Source organism: Gallus gallus, chromosome 27, assembly GCF_016699485.2.
Source record: "Gallus gallus isolate bGalGal1 chromosome 27, bGalGal1.mat.broiler.GRCg7b, whole genome shotgun sequence".
NCBI lineage: Eukaryota > Metazoa > Chordata > Aves > Galliformes > Phasianidae > Gallus > Gallus gallus.
The window spans coordinates 904940-924796 of NC_052558.1; the positions used below are offsets into that span (position 1 = coordinate 904940).

The following is a 19857-nucleotide window of genomic DNA, read 5'->3' on the forward strand; positions in this document are numbered from 1 at the left end:
GCCCTGGCTGCAATGGGGCTGAGCCTTCCGGAGCCCCTGAAAACACAGCAGCAGGCCAAAGCCTGGGGAGAAAGGAAGAAAAGCTTGATGCAGGAGGGAGCAGTCCTGCATGACTTGTCCTGGCTGGGACACAGCGACACAGACAGAAAGCAGTGCTGGGGTGGGGGCACCCAGGGCTCTGCCCCCTCTCCCTTCTGCCAAAAGGATCAGACTGAGCTCTGGGTGGAAGTCTGTATTCGATGTTTACCAGGGATCCAAAAACATGTACAAAAATAAAGGATAAAATCCAGACTTGCCCCTTTTCCTGGGGAGGTCGGTAGGAACGGCACCCAGCACTGCACCTGCCCCAAAGGAAGGCAGAGCACCCACGGGCAGCATTACCAAAAGCAGGGAGCTGATCCAGCAACCTCACACCCCCAGAGTCCAAACATTCGACTCAAGCTGATGCGTTGCAGCCCAGACTACACCTGTGTGCCTGCAGAGAGCGGATCTAAAGGGAAAACCTCCTCACTGCACGCAGAGCTCTGATAACACACAAAGCATTGGTGCCCCGGGCTGTGCTGTGTGCGGGGCGGGCGCTGAGCACGCGGTGCACAAACACCCCAAGAGGTTTCTCCAGCCATACAAGAGGGACCTGAGGAGCGCTGAGGGGTGGGGAAGTGCTGGGCTTGCTGGGCTCACTGGGCTCAGCAGAGATGTGTTCACATGGGGTAGTTGAGAACGACGTCTTGCTTGGCCAGCTCCAGCAACATGGGGTCGTCGAAGAACTTGCTGATGCTCACATCCTCGCTCAAGCCCTGCAAAGTAACCCAAACCTGTGTTATTCCTCTGCGTGCCAGCACCCATACAGCCATCCTGGCAGAGATCCCATGGATCCTGGTGCCCTGCAGACGTACCTTCCTGCGCCGGGTCTTGATCATGAACTCCCTGGCCAGATGTGGGGCCGGCTGAGGCTCCAGGGGGCGGATGACGATGCTTTTGTCCAAAGGGTCACCGGGCACAATCTGCAATAAGACCACAGCTGAGAGCAATGCTGGGAGCTCCAGGAGAGCCTGAGCTGCAACGGGAAACATGCACGGGCCCCGCAGACACCTCTGGGTGCCACAAAGCCCCAACGTGGCATCTGTTCTCCAGGCAGGGAGAAATAGTCACATTGCCACCTGTGATCAACCCTGTGGGAAGTCACTAATAGAGTGTGGCTAAAAAGCTTTCCCTGAGAGACAGAGCTGAAGGGTGGCAATCACTGCAGAAAAACAAGTCCAAGCCCTGTGCACCTCGAGCAGCAGAGCTCAGTGCACCCTGAGCAGCACCCAGCAGAGTGTGCCTTCTCCTCTGCGGGACCCTCGAGCTCAGCGAGCAGCATTCAGCACTCCTGCTAGGGGAAATGCTGGGTAACATGGAGCAAAGCCTCAGGCTTCTGGCAGACACTTCACAGCTGGTGCACAAAGCCTCCAACAGCTCCAAATGCCCACATTGGAAATCCTCTGAGGATGTCTGGCCTGCCCTGTGTAAGCTGCAGCACAGAGCACAGCCTGATCCATTGCTCTCTCTTTCCCAGCACAAGGACTCACCTGCCAGTGGTGGAAGACAGACAGTGAGAACGCCTGTCCCTGTGTGTGGGTCCTCAGGTCTGTCTCGAAGCCGAAGGAATCGATGGCGGGGATGAAGGCTTTGATGGTGTACAGAGGGGAGCCCGGGATCGGAGCGTCCTGCGTCACGTGGCCTCTGCCAAAGTCAAAACATTCATCTTCCTACGTGTCCCCTTTTACTTCTCCTCTTCAACACTCCAACAGAACCAGGCACAAAGCAAAGCGCTGCACATGGTGTTGGACATCCTCTCCCCACAAAGCACAGGGGACAGATTTCACCCTCTCCCCTCACTTCCACATCAGCCCCCCCCTCCAAGGGGTTGTAGAGGTCTCTACCACCCGGATCTCAGGTGAGCAGCTGCTGCTCTGCACTGCTCCAGTGATGGCAGCTCACCTGCGCCGCGCCAGCACGGTGTACACAGCAGACACGCAGTCAGCTGGGGCCTGCACCTCCACGAAGTAGTAGGGCTCCATCAGACGAGGGGTGGCCTGAGGGCAGAAAGGGACACAACAGATGAGCTTACAGCAGTGCCAATGTGCTGCAGCACACAGAGGATCAGAAGCTGCCAAACTGCTCAAACACAGCAACCGAGCGGGGATGAGAGGGTTCCTGCTGCCCCAGTGCTCAAACGAACCCCCAGCAAACAGGAGCTCTGTGCTTTTCTCCTCCTGCCCACGTTGATGTGTTCCCTTTCTCACATTCTCACCTTCCCCAGCAAGTCTAACACTTACACAATGGGAGACAGAGTGGATGCAGGCAGGCTTCCAGCCAGGCTGGAATGTGACCACCTGTAAAACCTGCGTGCCAGCCTGAGAGGGCACTGCAAACGTTCATGAGGCAGTTTAAACCACCATCCCTGTGGCAGATACTGCAGCACATGTACAACCTGCACTCATTGGAGCCTCCGAGCCATCACAGGAGAGCCAGTACTGCACGAGGCTCAGTTTTTGCCATGCCCAGAGCAGTGCTCACCATCAGGAAAGCTGAGTACACCACCCTCCGTGCCGTCGGGATGATCTGTCCTCCACCTCGGTGCAAGGGCTCCTGAGCAATCACTGCGTCCAGGATCTTAAACTTCACATTGCGGATCACTGAGGAAGGGAAGAAACAACAGCAAGCGACCTTAGCAGATGTCCTTTGCCATACCAGCACCAGCCATGCATCCCCAAAGGCTCTGAGCACAAGGGCTGCAGAAGAGATAGAGCCATCAGAGGAAGTTCAGCCATCCACTTACAGATGGTAGAATCTATTCATCCATCAGCCCCGCTTCCACACAGGTTCTACTTACACTCATCACAGAGAGGCCCTTCCCTGGTCCCCCACTGAAATCCCTGCACAATGCTGTCCTTCACGGAGCCCAGCAGCGCCTTGTCCACCTGCAGACACAGAGACAGACAAAACGTTCCTCACAAGGCAGGAACAGACAGACCCCAGTGTTTAAAAGTTGGTTATTGGATGAGCAGCCATGTTCTTCTGCACCCTTCTCACAGCTCAGAATCATCATCTTCAGAATTTGACACCTATAGTCATAAACGAGGAGTGCATATTTTGGTAATCCTTAAAGACAGGCTGTTCAGCTGCCAGCTCTGTGCATGCTGGCCCAAACTGCAGACTGAAAAACAGCAGGCAGTTCACCAGCTATGGTACGAGCATGGTGGAAGAAGCCCAACACATGTGAGATATGACAAACCAATAAGCACTTTTACAGTCCTGGAGGGAATCGCCACCTCCGGACAGCAGAGCACAAATGTTTCACTGAAACATAACCGCCGTGCCTGTTTCTCACCTCTGAGGGCAGAGTATCATCTACCAGGATGTTTGGGCCAGTGGCATCCGGCCCAAAGGCCCAGATGGAACGGGCAGCCAGCAAATCCCAGTCATATTTGGTCTGGAAGAATTCACCCAGCTTCTTTCTGATGGAAGAACGGAAGAAAGTTTAGGAAACCGGAGTCTGATCTGCACTCAGAACACAGTTATAAACCTGCTCCACATAAAAACGGTCTCAGCTTTTTACATGGAGCAAACTGCTTGCTGGGGCAGGACGCTCCTGGACCCGCTGGTACTAACAGTGCACCCAGGATCCCTGCCTGGAGCTGCTGACTGATACTTGCAGATCCCAGCGCTCCCTACTTTCCCAATTATTTCCCTCTAGAAGGATTCTTGCTCTCCCCAAATTGCCCATACCTGTTCCACGTTATTTGGACCACTTCATTTTCAATGTCCTCCGCAAGTCCCTTCTCCAGAGGCTCGGCAATCATCGTGATCTTGTTCCTGAGAAGGGAGACAGTTGCAATTAGTCCACAGAATGACGGAAATGGGAGTAATTGGCAGGACCTCAGGGACTGTGCAACACAGCCAGAGAGATGAAGCCATCCATGTCTTTCAGCATTACTGTTGTGCTTGAAAAGACAGCCCGTGCTGCTAACAACTGCTCTCCGAAGTCTGCTCACCTCTAGCAGCAGATTGCTAAGGGACAGGAGTGCCCCATCCCTCTCTGCCAGATGTCCAGAGCTCATGCTGGCTGCAGAAGGAAGTGTCAGACACAAGGGACGTTGCCTTGCAGAACCCCACTCACGTGGGAATGCTGGCCCTACAGCACATCACTCCACCTGCCCTGCACCTCTAAGACAGTCCAAAGAGCAAAACCTGACTGTTCCCAAAAACAAAACTTCCAGTCACAGTGTATCAGTAGCAAGAAGAACCAGAAAGCACAGTGGAATACAGGAAAACTATCTTTGGTGTATGACAGATCACGATTTCCATGAAAACTCAGGCATTAAAACATGCTGTACTTTCATTCTGGTTATTCAGTCTATGCTCCGTGCCAGGCCTCCCTCCCTCAGACATGCACATCTCATAACACCTTGCTGGAACATGAAGACAAGACTGGGTTGTAAGGCACGAGAAAGGAGAATATTAATTTCAAGATTAAGAATGGATAAGAAAAAACTTTTCACAAAGTTTGTGGAGTTCCTGAAGGCAGTAATGGGCTCTTTGGCACCTGTTCTATGATCCCAATACACCTCCCAGTCTTGGAAACAACAGAAAACTGCTGAGAGGGTGTGAAATTCAGTTAAAGGAAAGGAGAATGTGGATCTCTCTTTATTCCCTCTACTCTGAGAGCTCACAAACATCTGTGGGACTCAGTCTGTTGCTGGGGGTTCAGCAGATGGAAGGCTGCCACTTGTCTGGGAACAGCCCCCTCAGAGAACCCCTCTGCTGCCTGTCCCCACTGACTGCTCCCCAGGGGTGCCCTGGGCTCTTACTTCTTATTGGGAGTCTCAGCAAAGCACTTCAGGGAGGACGTTTCCACCACTGTCTCGCAGAACGTCACAACCGGATCAGCAACCTGGAATAACAGCATCAGGTTTGTGGGGGGGTCTATTATTTAGGCTGACATAGAAGCCTCTCTACAACTCGCAAGCTGACACATGGGCATTTATTGCAACAACCTCAGCACACTGGAGAGGAACCAGGGGCAGACAGTCACCCCATCCACTGTGCAAAGTTTATTTTCCCATCCTTCTGAGTTTGAGGGACAAAGCCCTTCCCCACCTGGGAAAACCCCCCTCCTTTCCTCACCTTGATATCAATCTCAGAATACATCTTCCGCAGATCATGCATCACACAATCCAGATAGAGCTCCCCTGTTCCCAGGATCACGTGTTCTCCAGACTCTTCCACCTGAAAAAAAAACAAGAGAAGGGTTCAGCTCACAGCATTACTGCTCACAGGCCCTTGTCTTGCAGGGCCCTACATAAACATCAGGATTTATCAGCGTTAAAAAAAGCCAGAACAAACAAAACATCCCACAGTTAAACTGACTTGTTTTTAAGATCAGCCTACGAGGTATCCCACAGCACAAGCTGAGAACAGTCAACACACAAATACCAGAAATACCTTTGTGGTAAGTGACGGGTAGCTCTTGTTGACTTTGCGAAGACCATCCAACATTTTGGGGAGCTCAGAGGGGTTGACTGGCTCTACTGCTATTTTGATGACAGACGTTGTGTTGAACTTCAAAGGGCGGAAGATCTGAGCCTGAAATGAGGACAAAGAGCTGTGCATTATAGATGGACACTGGGGTCTGACAGAGCGTTTGAGTTGTTCTCTTTCCATTGGTGGCTCTTGTGCCCTGGCCCTTGGCAGTCAGAGTTTATCTAACCTCATCACCCGAGCTTTTAAAACACATTCCAACACCCTGAGTTCCTGCATGGCTCAGTGACAGCAGGGACACACAGTACCTCCTCATTGCCACGTGGCTCTGTGACAGTTGCAGTCTTCACAATGGGCTGGTCCACTCCTTCTATCAGCACCCAATTGCCAGCAGGAACACGGTTAACCTCAATGTGATACCTAAAAGGTGGGGGAGGACAAAAGAACCATAGAACTGTCTGAGTTGGAAAGGGTTTCTAAAGACCATTTGTTCATACAGAAGCCAAGATCTCCCACCAGATCAGGTTAGTCAAGGTCCCATGCAATCTGACTTCGAACACTTCCAGGGATGGGGCACTCACAACCTCTCCAGGAGGCCTGCTCCAGCATTTAGCCACCCTCACAGTACAGAAATTCTTCCTTATATCTAAACTAAATCTACCCTCACCACTGCAGCCTCAGGCCCCTGACAGCACCGTGCTCCTCCCCATCCCTGACAGCAATGACTCCCGGTGACTTCTCTCAAAAACAAACACCTTGTCAGAGCTTTCCCTACCTCGCAACTGAGATCCAGAGGCGTCCAACAGTGCAGATCTGGGAATCCTCCTCATCCTCCAAGGTGTAGTTCTCTCCCAGGACCTTCACAGGCTGCCCAGCATGGATGGTACCGCTGAGCACTCTGCCAAAGGCGTGGAACTGAACACCGTCGTCTGTGCTGTACATTTTTGTTGTGTGACACATCAGCGGACCCTTCCCATGGAAAAGAAAGGAACCATTTTCAGTAGACAGACAAAAAACTGACACAGACCTGGTAGGACCTACAGATACAATTGAAGAGATGGAACATAGAAATACTTCTTTTGACTTGCTAATATAGGGCTATTTTTATCAGCATCATGCAGGCCAGTTTTCTCTGAGCTCAGAGAGTGAATAAAACTTCATGGAAAAGGGACAAAAGGCAGCAAAAGGACACAGAATCACCCTGCAGCGCCCACATGCTCCAAAGTCCCGACCCAGACTCTCGTTCTGAACACTGTCAAACAGTTCTCTCTCCCAAGGGCTGCCCTGACAGGCACTAAAGTTTCTCAGAGTGAAGAGATTTGCTTCAGTCTCGGATGAGAGGTTTCAGAGTGCTGGAAGTCAAATCTGCGCAGATGGCTGTCCAGGAGGCAGCTGCTCTGTCAGGGCAGCGAAAGGAGGGTTTATTTGCCACATAACAAAACAAAAGAGCTTCCTTACGTCAGGGTCACATTCACTCATGGCCTCCCCAAGATCGGAGTCAACGCCACCAGTGTAGGTGTGCTCGATTTTCGTCTTGGCTCCCACCTTTGGGGAGGGAATATGCTGCACACACATGTCCACAAAGCCTGGAAAAGTAATACATCGTCATTAAGCAGGGTAGAAGAAAGGGATGTACCCCAATAAACACAACATAAACCCAAACACAGTGCACCCACAGCAATAGGAAGATGTGAGCAGCGTCTCAAGCTGTTGTTTGAGGAAACAGTTTGTATTTTATACAAGGAAAAACAAAGCTAAGAAAGGAACCTGTGCAAGCTGACGCTCTGCGTTTGCATTACAGTCCTTAAACTCTGTCCATATGAGGGTAAGCTATTGGGAACACCGTGGCAGGGACGGATTTACCTGTGAACTCCCCGAAGAATTTCTTGCAGACAAGCCGTAGGAGCGGTCGAATGTTCAATTTCAATTCCTCTTTGGTCAGGTGGATGCCAAGTTCATCCAGAGTCCGAGGCAGGGTTGTGTCCACATCCCCCACCACCTGCAGGACGACAGGCACCACTGTCAGCTCTGCTGCAGGTGTCCAAGCCCCAGGCTCCCAGGTACAACTGAAGGCCCCGAATTTATTGCCAGGTATCACTCTCAGCTCCTGCCTTGCTCACACAGAGCTCACACAAAACAGGCTGGGCGGCTCGTTTTATCACTTGGCTGATATCATAGCACATTACAAAGAGCAAAAGCAGTTTTAACTGTACAGACATAGGGCTATATGTGCAAGGAACAGCTGCAAGGAGATGCCCATCACTTCTATGCATGCTCAAACCCAGAAATGTGTGAAGAGTCCCGCAGGCATCAGACACACCACCACCTAGTGCTCAGTCCTTGCATGCTCACGTCTGAAGCTGCAAGAATAACAAACCACCACGTACCTGAGCCAAGATCTTGTACAGGGGCTCAAGAATGAACTCCACAAAGCTGCGCTGGGAGCTGCTGGTTGGGGCTTTCTTTGTGAACTTCCGCCTGTTGGGAGACAAAAGGAGAGCAGTGAGGACCGAGCACACCACAAGCACCTTGCACCAACCTACACACAGCCACTGCTCTTCTCAAGTCATCTACTCCTCCCAACCTCCCTGGGAAGTGCTCATAGATAATGGAGCCACTCTTACTCCAAACAAAGGTCAAAAGATTTCTCTGCTACCATTTGGGATTCAGGAGAACATGGAATCACATGAAGCAGGAGGCCTGACCCAACCTTACCCCCCATCACAGGATCATAGGGCAGCTCAGGCTTGAAGGGACCTCAGGTGGTCATCCAGTCCACAGTTTACAGGGGAGGGAGAGGAAAAAAAAAACAGCAATAAAGTAACAGACACCTAAACAGGCCTCTTACGTTTTTGGGTTGAAGTAGATGTCACCCCAAAGCCGCTTTGCAAACTCCTGATAATTGATATCTCCTAAAAGGAAGAAGCAAGAATAAGAGACACTCAGTATTTCTCTCATTTTGGAGATCTGATCTTTGCCCTTTAAAGCAATCCTGAGGTTTTGGTGCAACGCCGGCGAGTGAACACCCGGTACCCATTCAGAGTAACTGATAAAATCCTGACCTGGGGAGGTTGGGCAGAGAAGTGGGCAGAAAACAGCCCCGTGAGGACCGCACCAGCAGCCCCCAGGAGCACCGTGGGTTTGCACATTTCCCTCTCAGGAGCATTTCAGCTGTCCTGATCACACACGAGGTTACAGCTGAGAGGAGTCAGACTGTGCTCTGCAGGAACCCAGTTACATCTGTTTCATTTTTCCAACCGGTAACACCGTGACCCGACTGCGCGGTGCCAAGGTGCTGGGATGGCTGACACCCTGCCAGCTTATCACAGCATTTTCTGCCTTGCTGAACACCTCCAGGTTCTTGTTTCAGCTGATGCATTAAGTGCATCTCCAAGTGCCCGCGTGCTGAAGGAACAGTACTTGGCTGTCATGGTGGATTTACAAATAATAAGACAGCGGTGATAATTTACAGCGGTTTCCAAACAAGCTTTTGCTGTGGGCAGATGTGCAAGCATAAGAAATTTCAGGGTGGCTGCAGTTCTGACAGTTAAACCACTATAACTCACGTTACTGGAAGAGTGGTGGCTGCACACAAAATCCCCGGTGACCACCGCCGGATGTTACTGACTTAAGTACCATTCAGCTCATGGATGACGTCTCCCACCAACTGTGCTGAATGCTTTATCAGCCCCCAAAAGCAGGGTACCATCCTGTGTTAATTCCGTGATGCCCAGGGAGCTCATTTATTTCTCCAAACTGATGAAGGTGCACAACAGCCCTTGAAATATCGGTCTTTGACCTCTACAACTTCGTCCTCCCTCAGGCCAACTCCTTTGCAAGAGCTGATCTACGACATCCTTCTTTCCTACAGATCACCCCAAATTCCCCCACGTGAAACTTCAGAACTCGGCTGGATCGCTGACTACTGCAAGCAATGCAAGCAAAAGGCCCTCTTTTACAAGGGGCAGATTGCCTCAAGCGGGCACCTGGGGAACAGAAAATTAAATCAAAGGCAGAAAAAGATGGTTTCTTAAAAAAGATCGAAGGGCAAAAGTGCAAAACCTCGTGGGCTGAGCTCTGCCTGGCTGCAGCTGAACCTCAGACTCGGGATTCTTATGGGAAAAGGCAGGCAGAGCTTAACAGCTTCACTGCTGAGCTGTCCAGATACACAGAGTGCAAGGCACACGCTTGTCTTCAACTGCCACAGAACGAGCTGTTTTGTCTGATTAAGGGTATATATAAAACACTGACTTCTGACTCCAGAAATATTTACCAGGACAAACTATTTTACTTAAAAACAAGTTAGAACTCTATTTTTTTTTTTTTTTTTACAGCATGGAAAGGCTATAATAAATAGTCTGCAGTCTACGAGGCTATAATAAAGTCACTTGGGGCTCAGATCTGCAGTACCTCTCAATTTCCTGAAGTTCAAGAGTGCATAAACTGGCCACATAGATACACAGTGAAAGCTGAAGCAGAATAGCTGAGAAAGCCTCAACAAAAAGGTTAGGAAATGAGATGTTAAAGCATGCAAGGTTTCTGGATAATCCTCACCATATGTGTCTGCATAAATCTTTGCAAAAGATCCCAGCGTGAAGCAGATGCTGTACTGTGAGCTGGAGAAACACACGTTCCCCAGAAGGGGAGACAGGACGAGGTTCTCATCAGTGGAATACATGCTGAGAGGAGACAGGTTTAGGAGATAAGGGAAAAAAACAACATAAATCAGTGTTACGAACCAAGGAAGACACTCACATCTGTTTTCCACACCAAACAGCAGTAGGTGATAGGCAAGCAGTTTACACTGCCTGGATCATTAGGTGGGCAGCCAGGGGGCATTGGAGGGGCTGCAGTGGCGTGGGGAGCAATCAATGCTTGTGGGGTGCTGGGGCACAGGGCTGGCCATGGCCCTGCTGCTGGCCTGGAGCATATCAGGGAGGATTTGGGATTTGGAGAAGAGAGAGAGCAGGCGGTGGTGGGGCTGTGGGATGGGGTCAGAGCTGCTCTGTGCCTCAGTTTCCCCTCCACAAGTGAGGAGGTGCACATTTGTGCGAGGATGTATGTGCACATGCAGGTGTACGTGGGCGCATGTGCCTGTGTGCAATGCCCATGAGCTCACCAAGGTGGGCGTGCAATCAATGGGCTGCAAAAGCTCCTATGCGGGGCTTCCCTTGCTTCTGCCTACTGCCCTGGGAGCACGTATTCATCCACAAACCCACCCTCCCCACCCCATCTGTACCTGATCAGACCATTAACTTCATCCACAATATGTCGGAGTTTGTAGTAAGCATCTGTAGGGGGCAGCTTCAGCTCCAGGATCAGGCGGTCTATTTTGTTGATGCACACAGTCACTGCCAGCCGTTCCTGCACTGCGTGCTTGATCAGCCTCTCTGTGTTCAGCATCACCTGCAGGGAAATGAGCACCAACACCCCTAGCAAAAGCCCTCCACAAAATGCTATGTAGGGCATGCCAGGCAGTGACCCTTACACACAGGGCTGCAGCCTGTAGGAAAGCCTCTGCTCAATCATCAGTGATCTTCCTGAAATTTAAAGTAGGTGCTAACCCAACCGAATTGCTCAAATCCTACCCCACAGACATCTCTGATATAAATAACCTGCTCGATTTTACGTATAGTGGAGATTCAAATAAATCAGATGTGAGCCTACAGGTCACGCACATCATGTCAGACCTGGAAACAGGAGCGGGAGGGCTGAGTCCCCACTTTGGCTGTTTCTCAAAGTGTCCTCCAAAAACCCTTCAGCACTGTAAGGTGAGCCCATCCCCTTCATGATAAAGCAGTGTGAAGGCTCTGGTGTGAGCTCAGAATTAACCCCCAGGAGAAGATGACACTCACCCCCTCGGCTGCATCAATGAAAAGCACAACGCCATCCGAAATACGAAGGCCAGCTGTCACCTCGTCAGAAAAATTGACATGACCTTCAGAAAACAAAGAAAAATGAAGGAGAAAGTGAGAATGAGAGTAATCTTAATCCTGAGTGCAGGTCTGGGGCTACCCCTTGGCTCTGGCCACTGACACCCAGCAAGGCAGAACACAGATGCCCCCCCCCCCCCCCCCCCCCCTAAATTTGGCCTCAGTTTCCCACAACACATTGAACTGCTCTCATCAACAGCACTACCCAGAGGACCAAAGAGAAAGGAACACGTGGTCATATATCTGCTTTACACGTTGAGCTGCCTTCAGCTAAGTGCACCCCGAAACAGGATTTGCAGGATTATACCTGGGGTGTCAATGATGTTGAAGAGAAAAGACTTTCCTTTGGTGTCTGGCAGAACAATGGTCACTGGTGTGCTCTTGATCCCCACTCCCCTCTGAAACACAGGAAAGCAGGATTACTGGTTAAAAGAATGAAACGAAATGAAACGAAAAATTCCCAGATAAAAGATGAAGGAGGAAGAATTCATCAGAAGGACTGAGGGAAGTAAACACCCCTCCAGTCCAACCTCCTGCACTCAGATCACTGCACTGTGCAGCCCAGCTCCTCCTTCCATACTGGTGCAGACTGGTAAGCTACCACTTCAGGGTCACACAACCCGAGTCTGATTACAGCTAAGGAAATACAAATGCCAGAGACAGAAGATCTGTGTTTTTCTGTTTTCACTCCTCTGCTATTAAGTTATGCTCAGCATGTAGGATTCAATCATACAGAGTGTAAAGCACAGCAGTAAGATGAAGAGAATTTCCCCAGGACTGCTCTGGTCATGGCAGTATTAAGCGCATAGGACTGGATAAAATCCCCACCCATGCCCAACCACATGCAATCAGAGCACCCAGCTACAATTTCCCATCACAGGAAGCCTAGCAGGAAGATGTGCATTTGAAATTACAGTTTTTCACCTTCTCCATCACTGCTATGAATCCCTTACACCTCTTTCCCCTCAAAAAAATAAATGGTTTACCCACATGTCATGATATTACTGCTACAGATTAATGGGCTACCTATTTGTTGCAATAATACTGGTGTGGATTGTCAGCACCACATAGGTAGATAAATAAAATCATACATGGAGGTGAGGCTTGCAGTAAATGGAAGACAGTTGGACAAGGGCTCTGGCAAAACAAGAGCAGATCATTTCCTTGATAAAGAAAATAATCAAACTGTAGAACGCACATAAAGATGATGAGACGAAAGAGGAAGAAGAAACTGTAAGTAATTGTGAGTAAAGCATGAGGCAGCTGGGTGAAATCACTGTTTGTCCTACAAGGCTCACTTACCTCCTGCTCTGTGAACAATATATCAGTGTAGCAAAGCTGCAAAGACAAAACAAGAGTCAGAATATCACAGTTTTGCACTGAACACTGTGTTTGAAGCACGACATGACAGCTCTCTGCACACTGTTAGCGCAGCAAATGACAGAACCAGAATTAGGACTGCACTCTGGCTTTCCTGTCCTTCATTCTAATCACAAAACCACATTTTCCCCACACATTCCAAGGCAGAAACACGCCCAGAGCTCACTTACATCCTGGTCGTAGCGCTTCCTGATTTCTGGGTGCGTCTGCTCTATCAGGCAGTCAACAAAACAAGTCTGAAAAACACCAAACCACAGGAAAAAAGATGAGACTTTGTTCAAAGAGATAAACAGCAGCACAATCCCACCCCTCCCACGGGGCACACAGAAAAGGGGGTACAGAAATACTTCCACATGACGGAAAGAAAAGCCACAAATAACTGCAGAGCAACAGGAGCAGGAGAGAATGCTGCTGCAGGGATCAGGGGGTCAAAAGAGCAGCAGTCAAAGTAGGGAACAGAGAGATCATTACTGCTACCCAACGCACGTGGGATATTCACACTACCTTGCCGTGGTGAAGGTGCCCACACAGAGTCACATTCCGAATCAGCTCAGAGTTGTCCATCAGATCTGCCAGGAAACTGGAGGGATGAAGCACAAAAGACTGTTGGAGGCTTCTGCTGTGTCTAAGAAAAGTAGGTGCCGCTTTCCACCCAAGGGCCCTCCGAATCCTCTCCAAACTTTCATGCCCTGCGGAGGAAGAATCCCACTCTGCAGATGGGGAGGACAAGAGAGTTGGAGTCCTGGACAGATGGCAGTGGGCGGGAGGAGACGGAGTTGGTAAAACTGCAAGAGATTAAATACTCCAAACGCCTTTCTTCTCTTCTAGACAGTATTAGAGCAGCTCAGATGAGGAAACGCTTCTGCTCCAATGGTGGCAGGTAGTCAACTAAACCACAGAGGTGGATAACAACACCCCACACACTTTTAAAAGGTAGCCACGGGGTTCCGCAGACTATTAATTCTGACTTTCAGGTCTTAATTCTGACTTTCAGGTCTCAAAACACTGATGTTCCCAGGCACTCAAGGAAACAGCAATAGAACTTAAATCTTTCCTGAATCAGCAATGAGCTGAGGAGTGATGGGCTGGTCACTTCTGCAGAGAACCCAGCCAAAATGGAATTGAGATCCTAAATTAGCAGCTACTCTTCAAAAGAATGGGAAGCTATCAAACCAGAATCAATTGTTATGGATTTGCGGATAATAAGTCCAGTCAAATAATCTCCTCCTTAAAAATACTTTAATTTTCACTTATGAAGCAGGCTTTTTAGCATACAACATTTTGATTAAGAGCTTAAAAAACACAAAAATCAATAAGAATACAAATTAAAAGCTTGCCTATTGGTCTTAAACCAAGGCTAAATGTGAAATCAATAGCAAGCTTGCAGGTTTCTGGTTAAGTCCCACCGGGACTTCTGCGTGGCCCCATCTTAACCATTTACATCAAGGAAGAGCAGGAGTAAGAATTAATTAGTGATGGAGCGAACAGAGGACAAAAAATAGTAGGAAATGCACTGCGTTGCCTACAAGGAAAGCAAAATAGCGGTAAAATGGTTGGCCTTGTGCCTTCGTCCTCTTCTGTTTGGTTCAAACTCAGGGAGCCAGCTGCACTTGCTTATATTGCTGCTGTTAGTAAGAAACAAACCCAGTACCCCCTGCAAGCTCCCGCCTCCATACAGCACACCCCTCTGCCTCCCCACCTTCCCTGTAAGCAACAAGAAGCGAGGAAATTGCAGCACAGATGGCCTGAACCAAAGCACAGGCTTCAAACTCTGCATATGACTTACTCCATCTCATAGACGGTGACCGGTAACGTCTGTTCCATCAAAGAAAACTTTTTGGTTTTCACGGGTTTAATAATAGGCTCTGAAAACAAAGGAAAGAACAATAAAACACTGTTAATGGTGACCTGAACCCAGCACCTCTGAATACCGAGTGGGGATTTTCTGCAGATAAGAAATACAGCTTTAAACTGACAGATTCCTTTCACATTTTATGGGAGGACCACACGAGATGACTTAAACACCACTCACCAGTGAGAGGCTGCGTGTCCTCCTCCTGCACTATGGTCTCCACTTCAGGCCCATAGACCTCCTCGGCGGTGGGGTAGTACTTCTTGTCCTCGTGCAGCACCACCTCCATCCCAGGGTGGTCCTCATCGTGGTCCCCCATATCATCGTCATCATCATCATCCTCGAGCTGCAACCAACACTCATACTGAGCTGCTGCCCACAACAAAGTGCTTCATAAACCTTAATTGTGACTGGAGGTAAAGTCTTGCTGTCACACAACAGGAGAGACAGGAAACTGATAGCAGAAAGGGGACCCTCCATCCTCCACAGCTTTCCCTGCAATGGGAGCCAGGCACGGGGCAGGACACGCTTAGCATCTACTGTGTGTGGCTGCACTGCACAGCATAGCCCTGCCACAGCCATGCACCCACCTCATCCAGCTCCTTGGACTCCCGGCCCAGCTCATCGTCCTCGTCGTCAGAGTCCAGCTCCGGCCCGATGTAGTTCCCAAACTCATCGTACAGGTCAGTGTCCATGCTGGGGGTGAAGGGATGGGGTCAGAACCCCTGGAACTACAACCCAGCCTCGATCCCAGCCCCAGAACCTGACCAAGATCCAGATCCAGCCCCAGCCTCAGCCCCAGAGCCCAAACTGGCCCCACATACAGAACCTGCCCCAGAAACAGATCCAGTCCCACAGACAGAACCCGCCCCGCTGACAGAACCCGCCCCGCTGACAGAACCTGCCCCAGACCCTAAGCCCACAGGCACAGGCCCTAGGTCCTGAGGCCGAGGCGGAGGCGGAGGCCGAGGCTGATGCTGAGGCTGAGGCTGAGGCCAAGGCCAAGGCCAAGGCCCAGGCCCAGGCCCAGGCCTCACCCCTTGTTCCTCACCCCTTGTTCCTCACCCCTTGTTCCCGCCCCTCGCCCCGTGTCCCTGCCCGCCCCGGCGCGGCCCTCACCCTTCGCACGCTCTCCTCTCACACTCCCCGCCGTTGGCGCCGCCGACAGCGCAGCGGAAGGACCCGGGCTGCCCTGGGCGCCTGTCCCGTGCGGCGCCGCTGCCGGCGCGGTTCTGTCAGGCGCGGCGCGGGCAGCCCCGGCGGGTCCTGAGGCGGCGCGCGGCGCCGTCGCCATGGCAACGGGAGGGGCGGGCGCGGCGGTGCGGCTCGGGGCGCTGTCGCGATAGGAGTGGGGGTGCCGGGTTAGCGGTGCGTGTGGGCGGGCCGATCGCGATAGGAATGAGGGTGCACGGCCCGGCGGGGGACCCAGCGGGTGCTATCGAGATAGATATGCCTCGGGGAGCGGTGTGGCCTATCGCGACATGAGGGATCGGCTGCGAGCCGTTACGGCAGCGGCGGGGGCCCTCGTTGCCCCTGAGGCGCTGCAGCGGCTATCGCTGTCACAGCGGGAGCCTTATCCCCACAGCTGGTCGCGCGCCGAGGCCTCCCGTCGCGGCCGTCGTGACAGCAGCCGCGCCGATGGAGGCGGACGGGGCCGTTGATTGGCGCGCGCTGCGGGAGGAGCTGCGGGCGGCGCTGGAGGCGGACGGGAGGCACGAGAGGGAAAACAGCGCCAAACTGCGCGCCGTGCGGCAGCGCGTGGGATCCTACCGGGAGTTCAGGTGGGCGCGGCGCCCCCGCAGCCCCGCGGTCAACCGCAGGTCGGCTGCCGGGCCTTCCCTGCGGCGCTCCTCCTGCTCTGCTGCTGCAGCTGTCCCTCCGCGGGGAGGACGCCTCGCCTGCCCGTGTTGGATGTCCCGGGGCTCCTCTCCCGTGGCAGCCGCTCCGCCATCCCTGGGCACGTCTGCAGTCTGGGCGGGCAGGAGGCTCCTTGAGGGCAGGCAGTGTGGGACGCTCCCAATGTCCCCCACCCCATCCCCTCACACCCGCAGAAAGCTCTGTAGATGGGTTCAGGAGTTGACCGCCCCCTGACAGACTCACCCAGTGCTGCAGCACGCGGTGCCGGCAGCCTCACTGCCCGAACGTGGTCACGCTTCCACATCTGAGTAAAGGACACACTTTAAAATGGCATTCGTGGCGCTGCTGTCTCCCCTGTCCCCGTATAAGGACCCTCTGCCACGGTTCTGTTGTTAGAGCACAGTCAAAACTCACATTCCTGCTCAGCACACAAAATCTGCGCTGCGGTGTGGATCAGCAGCTGGGAGTCACAGGAGGACAGAACGGCTTCTCTCCGTGGGTGCAGTTTCTCCGCTCGCGAAGGCCAGCAGAGCCCTGAACCCCTCGAAGATCTCGTTACTGGGAGCACTAACGAACAGCAGGCACAGGCGTTCATCCCGTGGGATGAGAATGACATGAGCTGCTGAGTCCAGGCTGCTGCAATTAGTCACAGGCGTCAGTGTAATGGGATGGCTGACTAAGAATGCCTGCAAGAATGGAGGACTTCTCCTGCGGAAGGCCCAAAGATACAAAATCTTCATTGTACCCCAGGAAAAACACAGGAGGAAGAGGTGTCCTGCCGGCCCCTGTGCCCTGGCTGCGACAGGAGCTGTTGGGTAGAAACGCCAACTCCATCACCCGTGTATTTCACCTTGTGTCCTTCCTGTTCCCTGCAGGGACATCGTGCTGGCATCACACCTGAGGCCTCTAGAGAAGAAGGACAAGATGGGGAACAAGAGAAACGTGCTGTGGAACCCCTGTGTAGGCCACACGAGTGGCCAGAAAGCCACTGAGGTGGAGATACCACAGGTGAGGGAGATGCCCCAGGTGAGGGAGGTGCTTTCTGGGGCTTTACCCACACCTAAATATTACTGCAGAATAATTTGGGTGTTATTTTAATTGCACAAGAGCTATTCAGAATTATTTCTACATGTGAACAAGCCCTCAGACTCCCCAGTTCTGAGCTGCGGGGTTCAATCTCAGCCAATTCTTTGTGTCTGCATCAAGAGTCAAAGACCAGGTGACCAAAGTCTCGGTGCCCTGCATCTGACAGTGGCCAGAAATGGATTCTTGGGGAAGAGTGCCCTCCGTTGACCGTGCTCCTCCAGCTGGCTGCAGTCTGGGGACTGAGAGCCAGGCTGTGCATCTGGATTGCTGCGTTTAATGGCCACAGATAACACGTCTTCAGTGAACGGAGCCAATTCTTCTTCACCCCACTGTTTAATTATGCATGATATGGAAAAGCGCTATTTTATTTTCAACCTGCTGCCCGATGAGTTCATTGGATCATCCTTAGTTCTGCAGTTGGGAAATGGTGAAAAAACATTTCCTACCCAGGCTATGTGTGATGGGACTGACATCTGTCCTGCTCCCACCAGTGGACTTCTTCCAAGTTATGGTCAGCTGAATGTCTTCGGGAATGGAAGGCACTTCCAGATGCTTCCAGCTGCCCTTCTTTCCCTTCCCTCTCTGGTGCTGGGTTATCTTGATGCAGGCAGCACTTGAGGTTCAGGCACCCACCAGATTTGCAGAGATAAAAAACAGTCACTACTCTCAACTGGTTTGCTGTTAGCCCCCAGTGTTGGCTTTGCCATTTTGGTGTTTTCAGCAGAATGCCCGGGGGGACTCCCAGCAGCCCAGCGGCACGATGGCAGTGGGACTGCAGCCTGGTGGGGGAGGTGATGGAGTCTGTTCTGGACTGTTCCCCAGCTGGAGATGTTGTGCACAAAATTTTTTGACAGTGAATTTCGTCTGCCTGTTTGTGATGAGATCCTTTCTGCAGCTCTTCTAAGGCAGCTTTGTCTTCGCTTGGACTGAGCAGTGATCTCTCCAGAGCAAATGCTGTTCCTAATCCCATTAGTGCTCAGGCTCTGATCTCCAGGGCCTCTCCATTTCACGTTCAGACACTGCCTGATGCTGCTGCGCCTCATTCTCAGGATCTGTATAAAAGCCCAAACATTTTAATCCTTCTCCAGTCAGCAGTATGAGTTCAGCAGTTCAATTACATATCATATGAACAGGATTTCTTTTTATCTGGAGGTGCCACATTGAGCTGGGTATCTCTTTTAGTCCAAGTGCTCTACTGCGGGTGTGTGTTACAATATGTTACGAGACAGTATGATAGGGTGTTTATATAGAGTTAGGGTATATAAATAGGATATATAAACCAATGTATTTTCTGAGTTTTAAGCCCTTTAGCTTTTTTTCTCCTCACCTGTTTGGTTTGCTTGAGAGGGACCCAAATTTCGGTGGAATTATCACAGTCTCCGAGAGATCCCTTTCAGTGGATGCTGGATCCAGAGTGGGCAGTGCGTTTGGGTTCCTGTGTTCACATGCACTGCATTTCATCTCTCACCCACTCTTCCTTTATTTTTCTCCGAAGTCCTCTGGTTTCTCTTGGGCTCGATGAACCTGATATCCCTTTGTCTCTTTGCATGTGTTGCTGCCTCACAAGCTTTGTGCAGCTCTTTGTACAAGAAGCATCTGTCAGACAGCCAAAGACTGATAAGGGGGGGAGCGAGGGGGGAATAAAAACCTTTGTGAGGAACAAAACAAAAAACTTGACGATTATTTTCTCCTTCAGGAACTGGAGCAGCTGCCCGGAACCTCTGCCGAATTTTACAGAGATTGGCGCAGGTGCTTAAAAAGTGGAAAAGAAAAATATCAGCTTTTGCTTAAGCTGGAGGGGAAGGCCTTGAGCAGGATCTTTCAGACTGAGCTGGGTTTTGGCCTCCTGGGTGAGTTCCTTACTGTGCTGGCAGAGAACGTCTGCCATGAAGACAGAGATGCTGTCCTTCAGATCTTACAGAGCCTTTCCAGCACCAAACGCTTTGGGTTAAACCTGGATCTTCTGAGCACATCGGAGAAGGAGAGCACCAGGGATCTGTTTAGGAAGCTGCAGAGCATGAGTGGGGGTTACTGGAGCCCTGGCCATCCCAGTGGCAAAGCAGAGGTGGAAGCCCACCCCACTGACAGCAGCTTGCAGAAAGAAGCCGAGGAAAGGAGAGTGATGGAGCTGATGAGATGCTACCAGGCCAGCTGAAGGAGCAGCAGTGCTTCTGCCAAATAAAGGTTAACAACAGACATTGTGTTCCTTGTGATCTCTGGGTC

General features: G+C 51.4%; 2 protein-coding genes and 1 long non-coding RNA gene across 7 annotated transcripts; 1 reads left to right on the top strand and 2 right to left on the bottom strand.

The window, feature by feature from the left end:
* Positions 1-217: 217 nt before the first annotated feature.
* EFTUD2 (elongation factor Tu GTP binding domain containing 2) lies at positions 218-15860 on the bottom strand. 2 transcript variants are annotated; one of them, XM_046904367.1, is made up of 28 exons: positions 15593-15860; positions 15282-15387; positions 14872-15037; positions 14626-14704; positions 13344-13419; positions 13010-13075; positions 12762-12797; positions 11767-11857; positions 11382-11464; positions 10766-10932; positions 10081-10205; positions 8375-8438; positions 7914-8004; positions 7390-7525; positions 6985-7112; positions 6302-6495; positions 5835-5946; positions 5491-5631; positions 5173-5274; positions 4857-4939; positions 3775-3861; positions 3377-3503; positions 2879-2966; positions 2563-2681; positions 1984-2078; positions 1572-1725; positions 897-1004; positions 218-797 (listed from the first exon to the last, which is right to left on the bottom strand). In XM_046904367.1, the coding sequence occupies exons 2-28, from the start codon at positions 15384-15386 to the stop codon at positions 702-704; spliced, it is 2919 nt and encodes a 972-aa protein (XP_046760323.1). In that variant the 5' UTR covers position 15387; positions 15593-15860; the 3' UTR covers positions 218-701.
* Positions 15861-15971: 111 nt separating this feature from the next.
* Positions 15972-19830, top strand: CCDC103 (coiled-coil domain containing 103). 4 transcript variants are annotated; one of them, XM_046904373.1, is made up of 4 exons: positions 15972-16059; positions 16277-17318; positions 17424-17556; positions 19331-19830. In XM_046904373.1, exons 2-4 carry the CDS (start codon positions 17212-17214, stop codon positions 19787-19789), a joined length of 699 nt encoding a protein of 232 aa, XP_046760329.1. In that variant the 5' UTR covers positions 15972-16059; positions 16277-17211; the 3' UTR covers positions 19790-19830. The 4 variants fall into 4 exon arrangements, with proteins under 4 accessions (XP_046760329.1, XP_004948540.1, XP_046760328.1 ...); XM_004948483.4 differs by having other exon boundaries at positions 16277-16472; XM_046904372.1 differs by having other exon boundaries at positions 15972-16052; positions 16277-16472.
* Positions 17955-19332, bottom strand: LOC121107698. Its single transcript, XR_005842008.1, has 2 exons — positions 18962-19332; positions 17955-18686 (listed from the first exon to the last, which is right to left on the bottom strand). It is a non-coding gene; the product is annotated as an uncharacterized LOC121107698 (long non-coding RNA).
* Positions 19831-19857: the final 27 nt, after the last annotated feature.

What these genes read in the sequence shown, in the direction of transcription:
- EFTUD2 (XM_046904367.1), bottom strand. Translation starts at nt 15,386, where the DNA reads ATGGACACTGACCTGTACGATGAGTTTGGGAACTACATCGGGCCGGAG. An exon ending in GGCACCTTCACCACGGCAAG is followed by an intron (nt 13,076 to 13,343) that starts GTAGTGTGAATA and finishes GGTGTTTTTCAG; the next exon opens with ACTTGTTTTGTTGACTGCCT. An exon ending in ATGATACTCTGCCCTCAGAG is followed by an intron (nt 2,967 to 3,376) that starts GTGAGAAACAGG and finishes CTGTGTCTGCAG; the next exon opens with GTGGACAAGGCGCTGCTGGG.
- CCDC103 (XM_004948483.4), top strand. Translation starts at nt 16,330, where the DNA reads ATGGAGGCGGACGGGGCCGTTGATTGGCGCGCGCTGCGGGAGGAGCTG. An exon ending in GGATCCTACCGGGAGTTCAG is followed by an intron (nt 16,473 to 17,423) that starts GTGGGCGCGGCG and finishes TGTTCCCTGCAG; the next exon opens with GGACATCGTGCTGGCATCAC. An exon ending in CTGAGGTGGAGATACCACAG is followed by an intron (nt 17,557 to 19,330) that starts GTGAGGGAGATG and finishes TTTCTCCTTCAG; the next exon opens with GAACTGGAGCAGCTGCCCGG.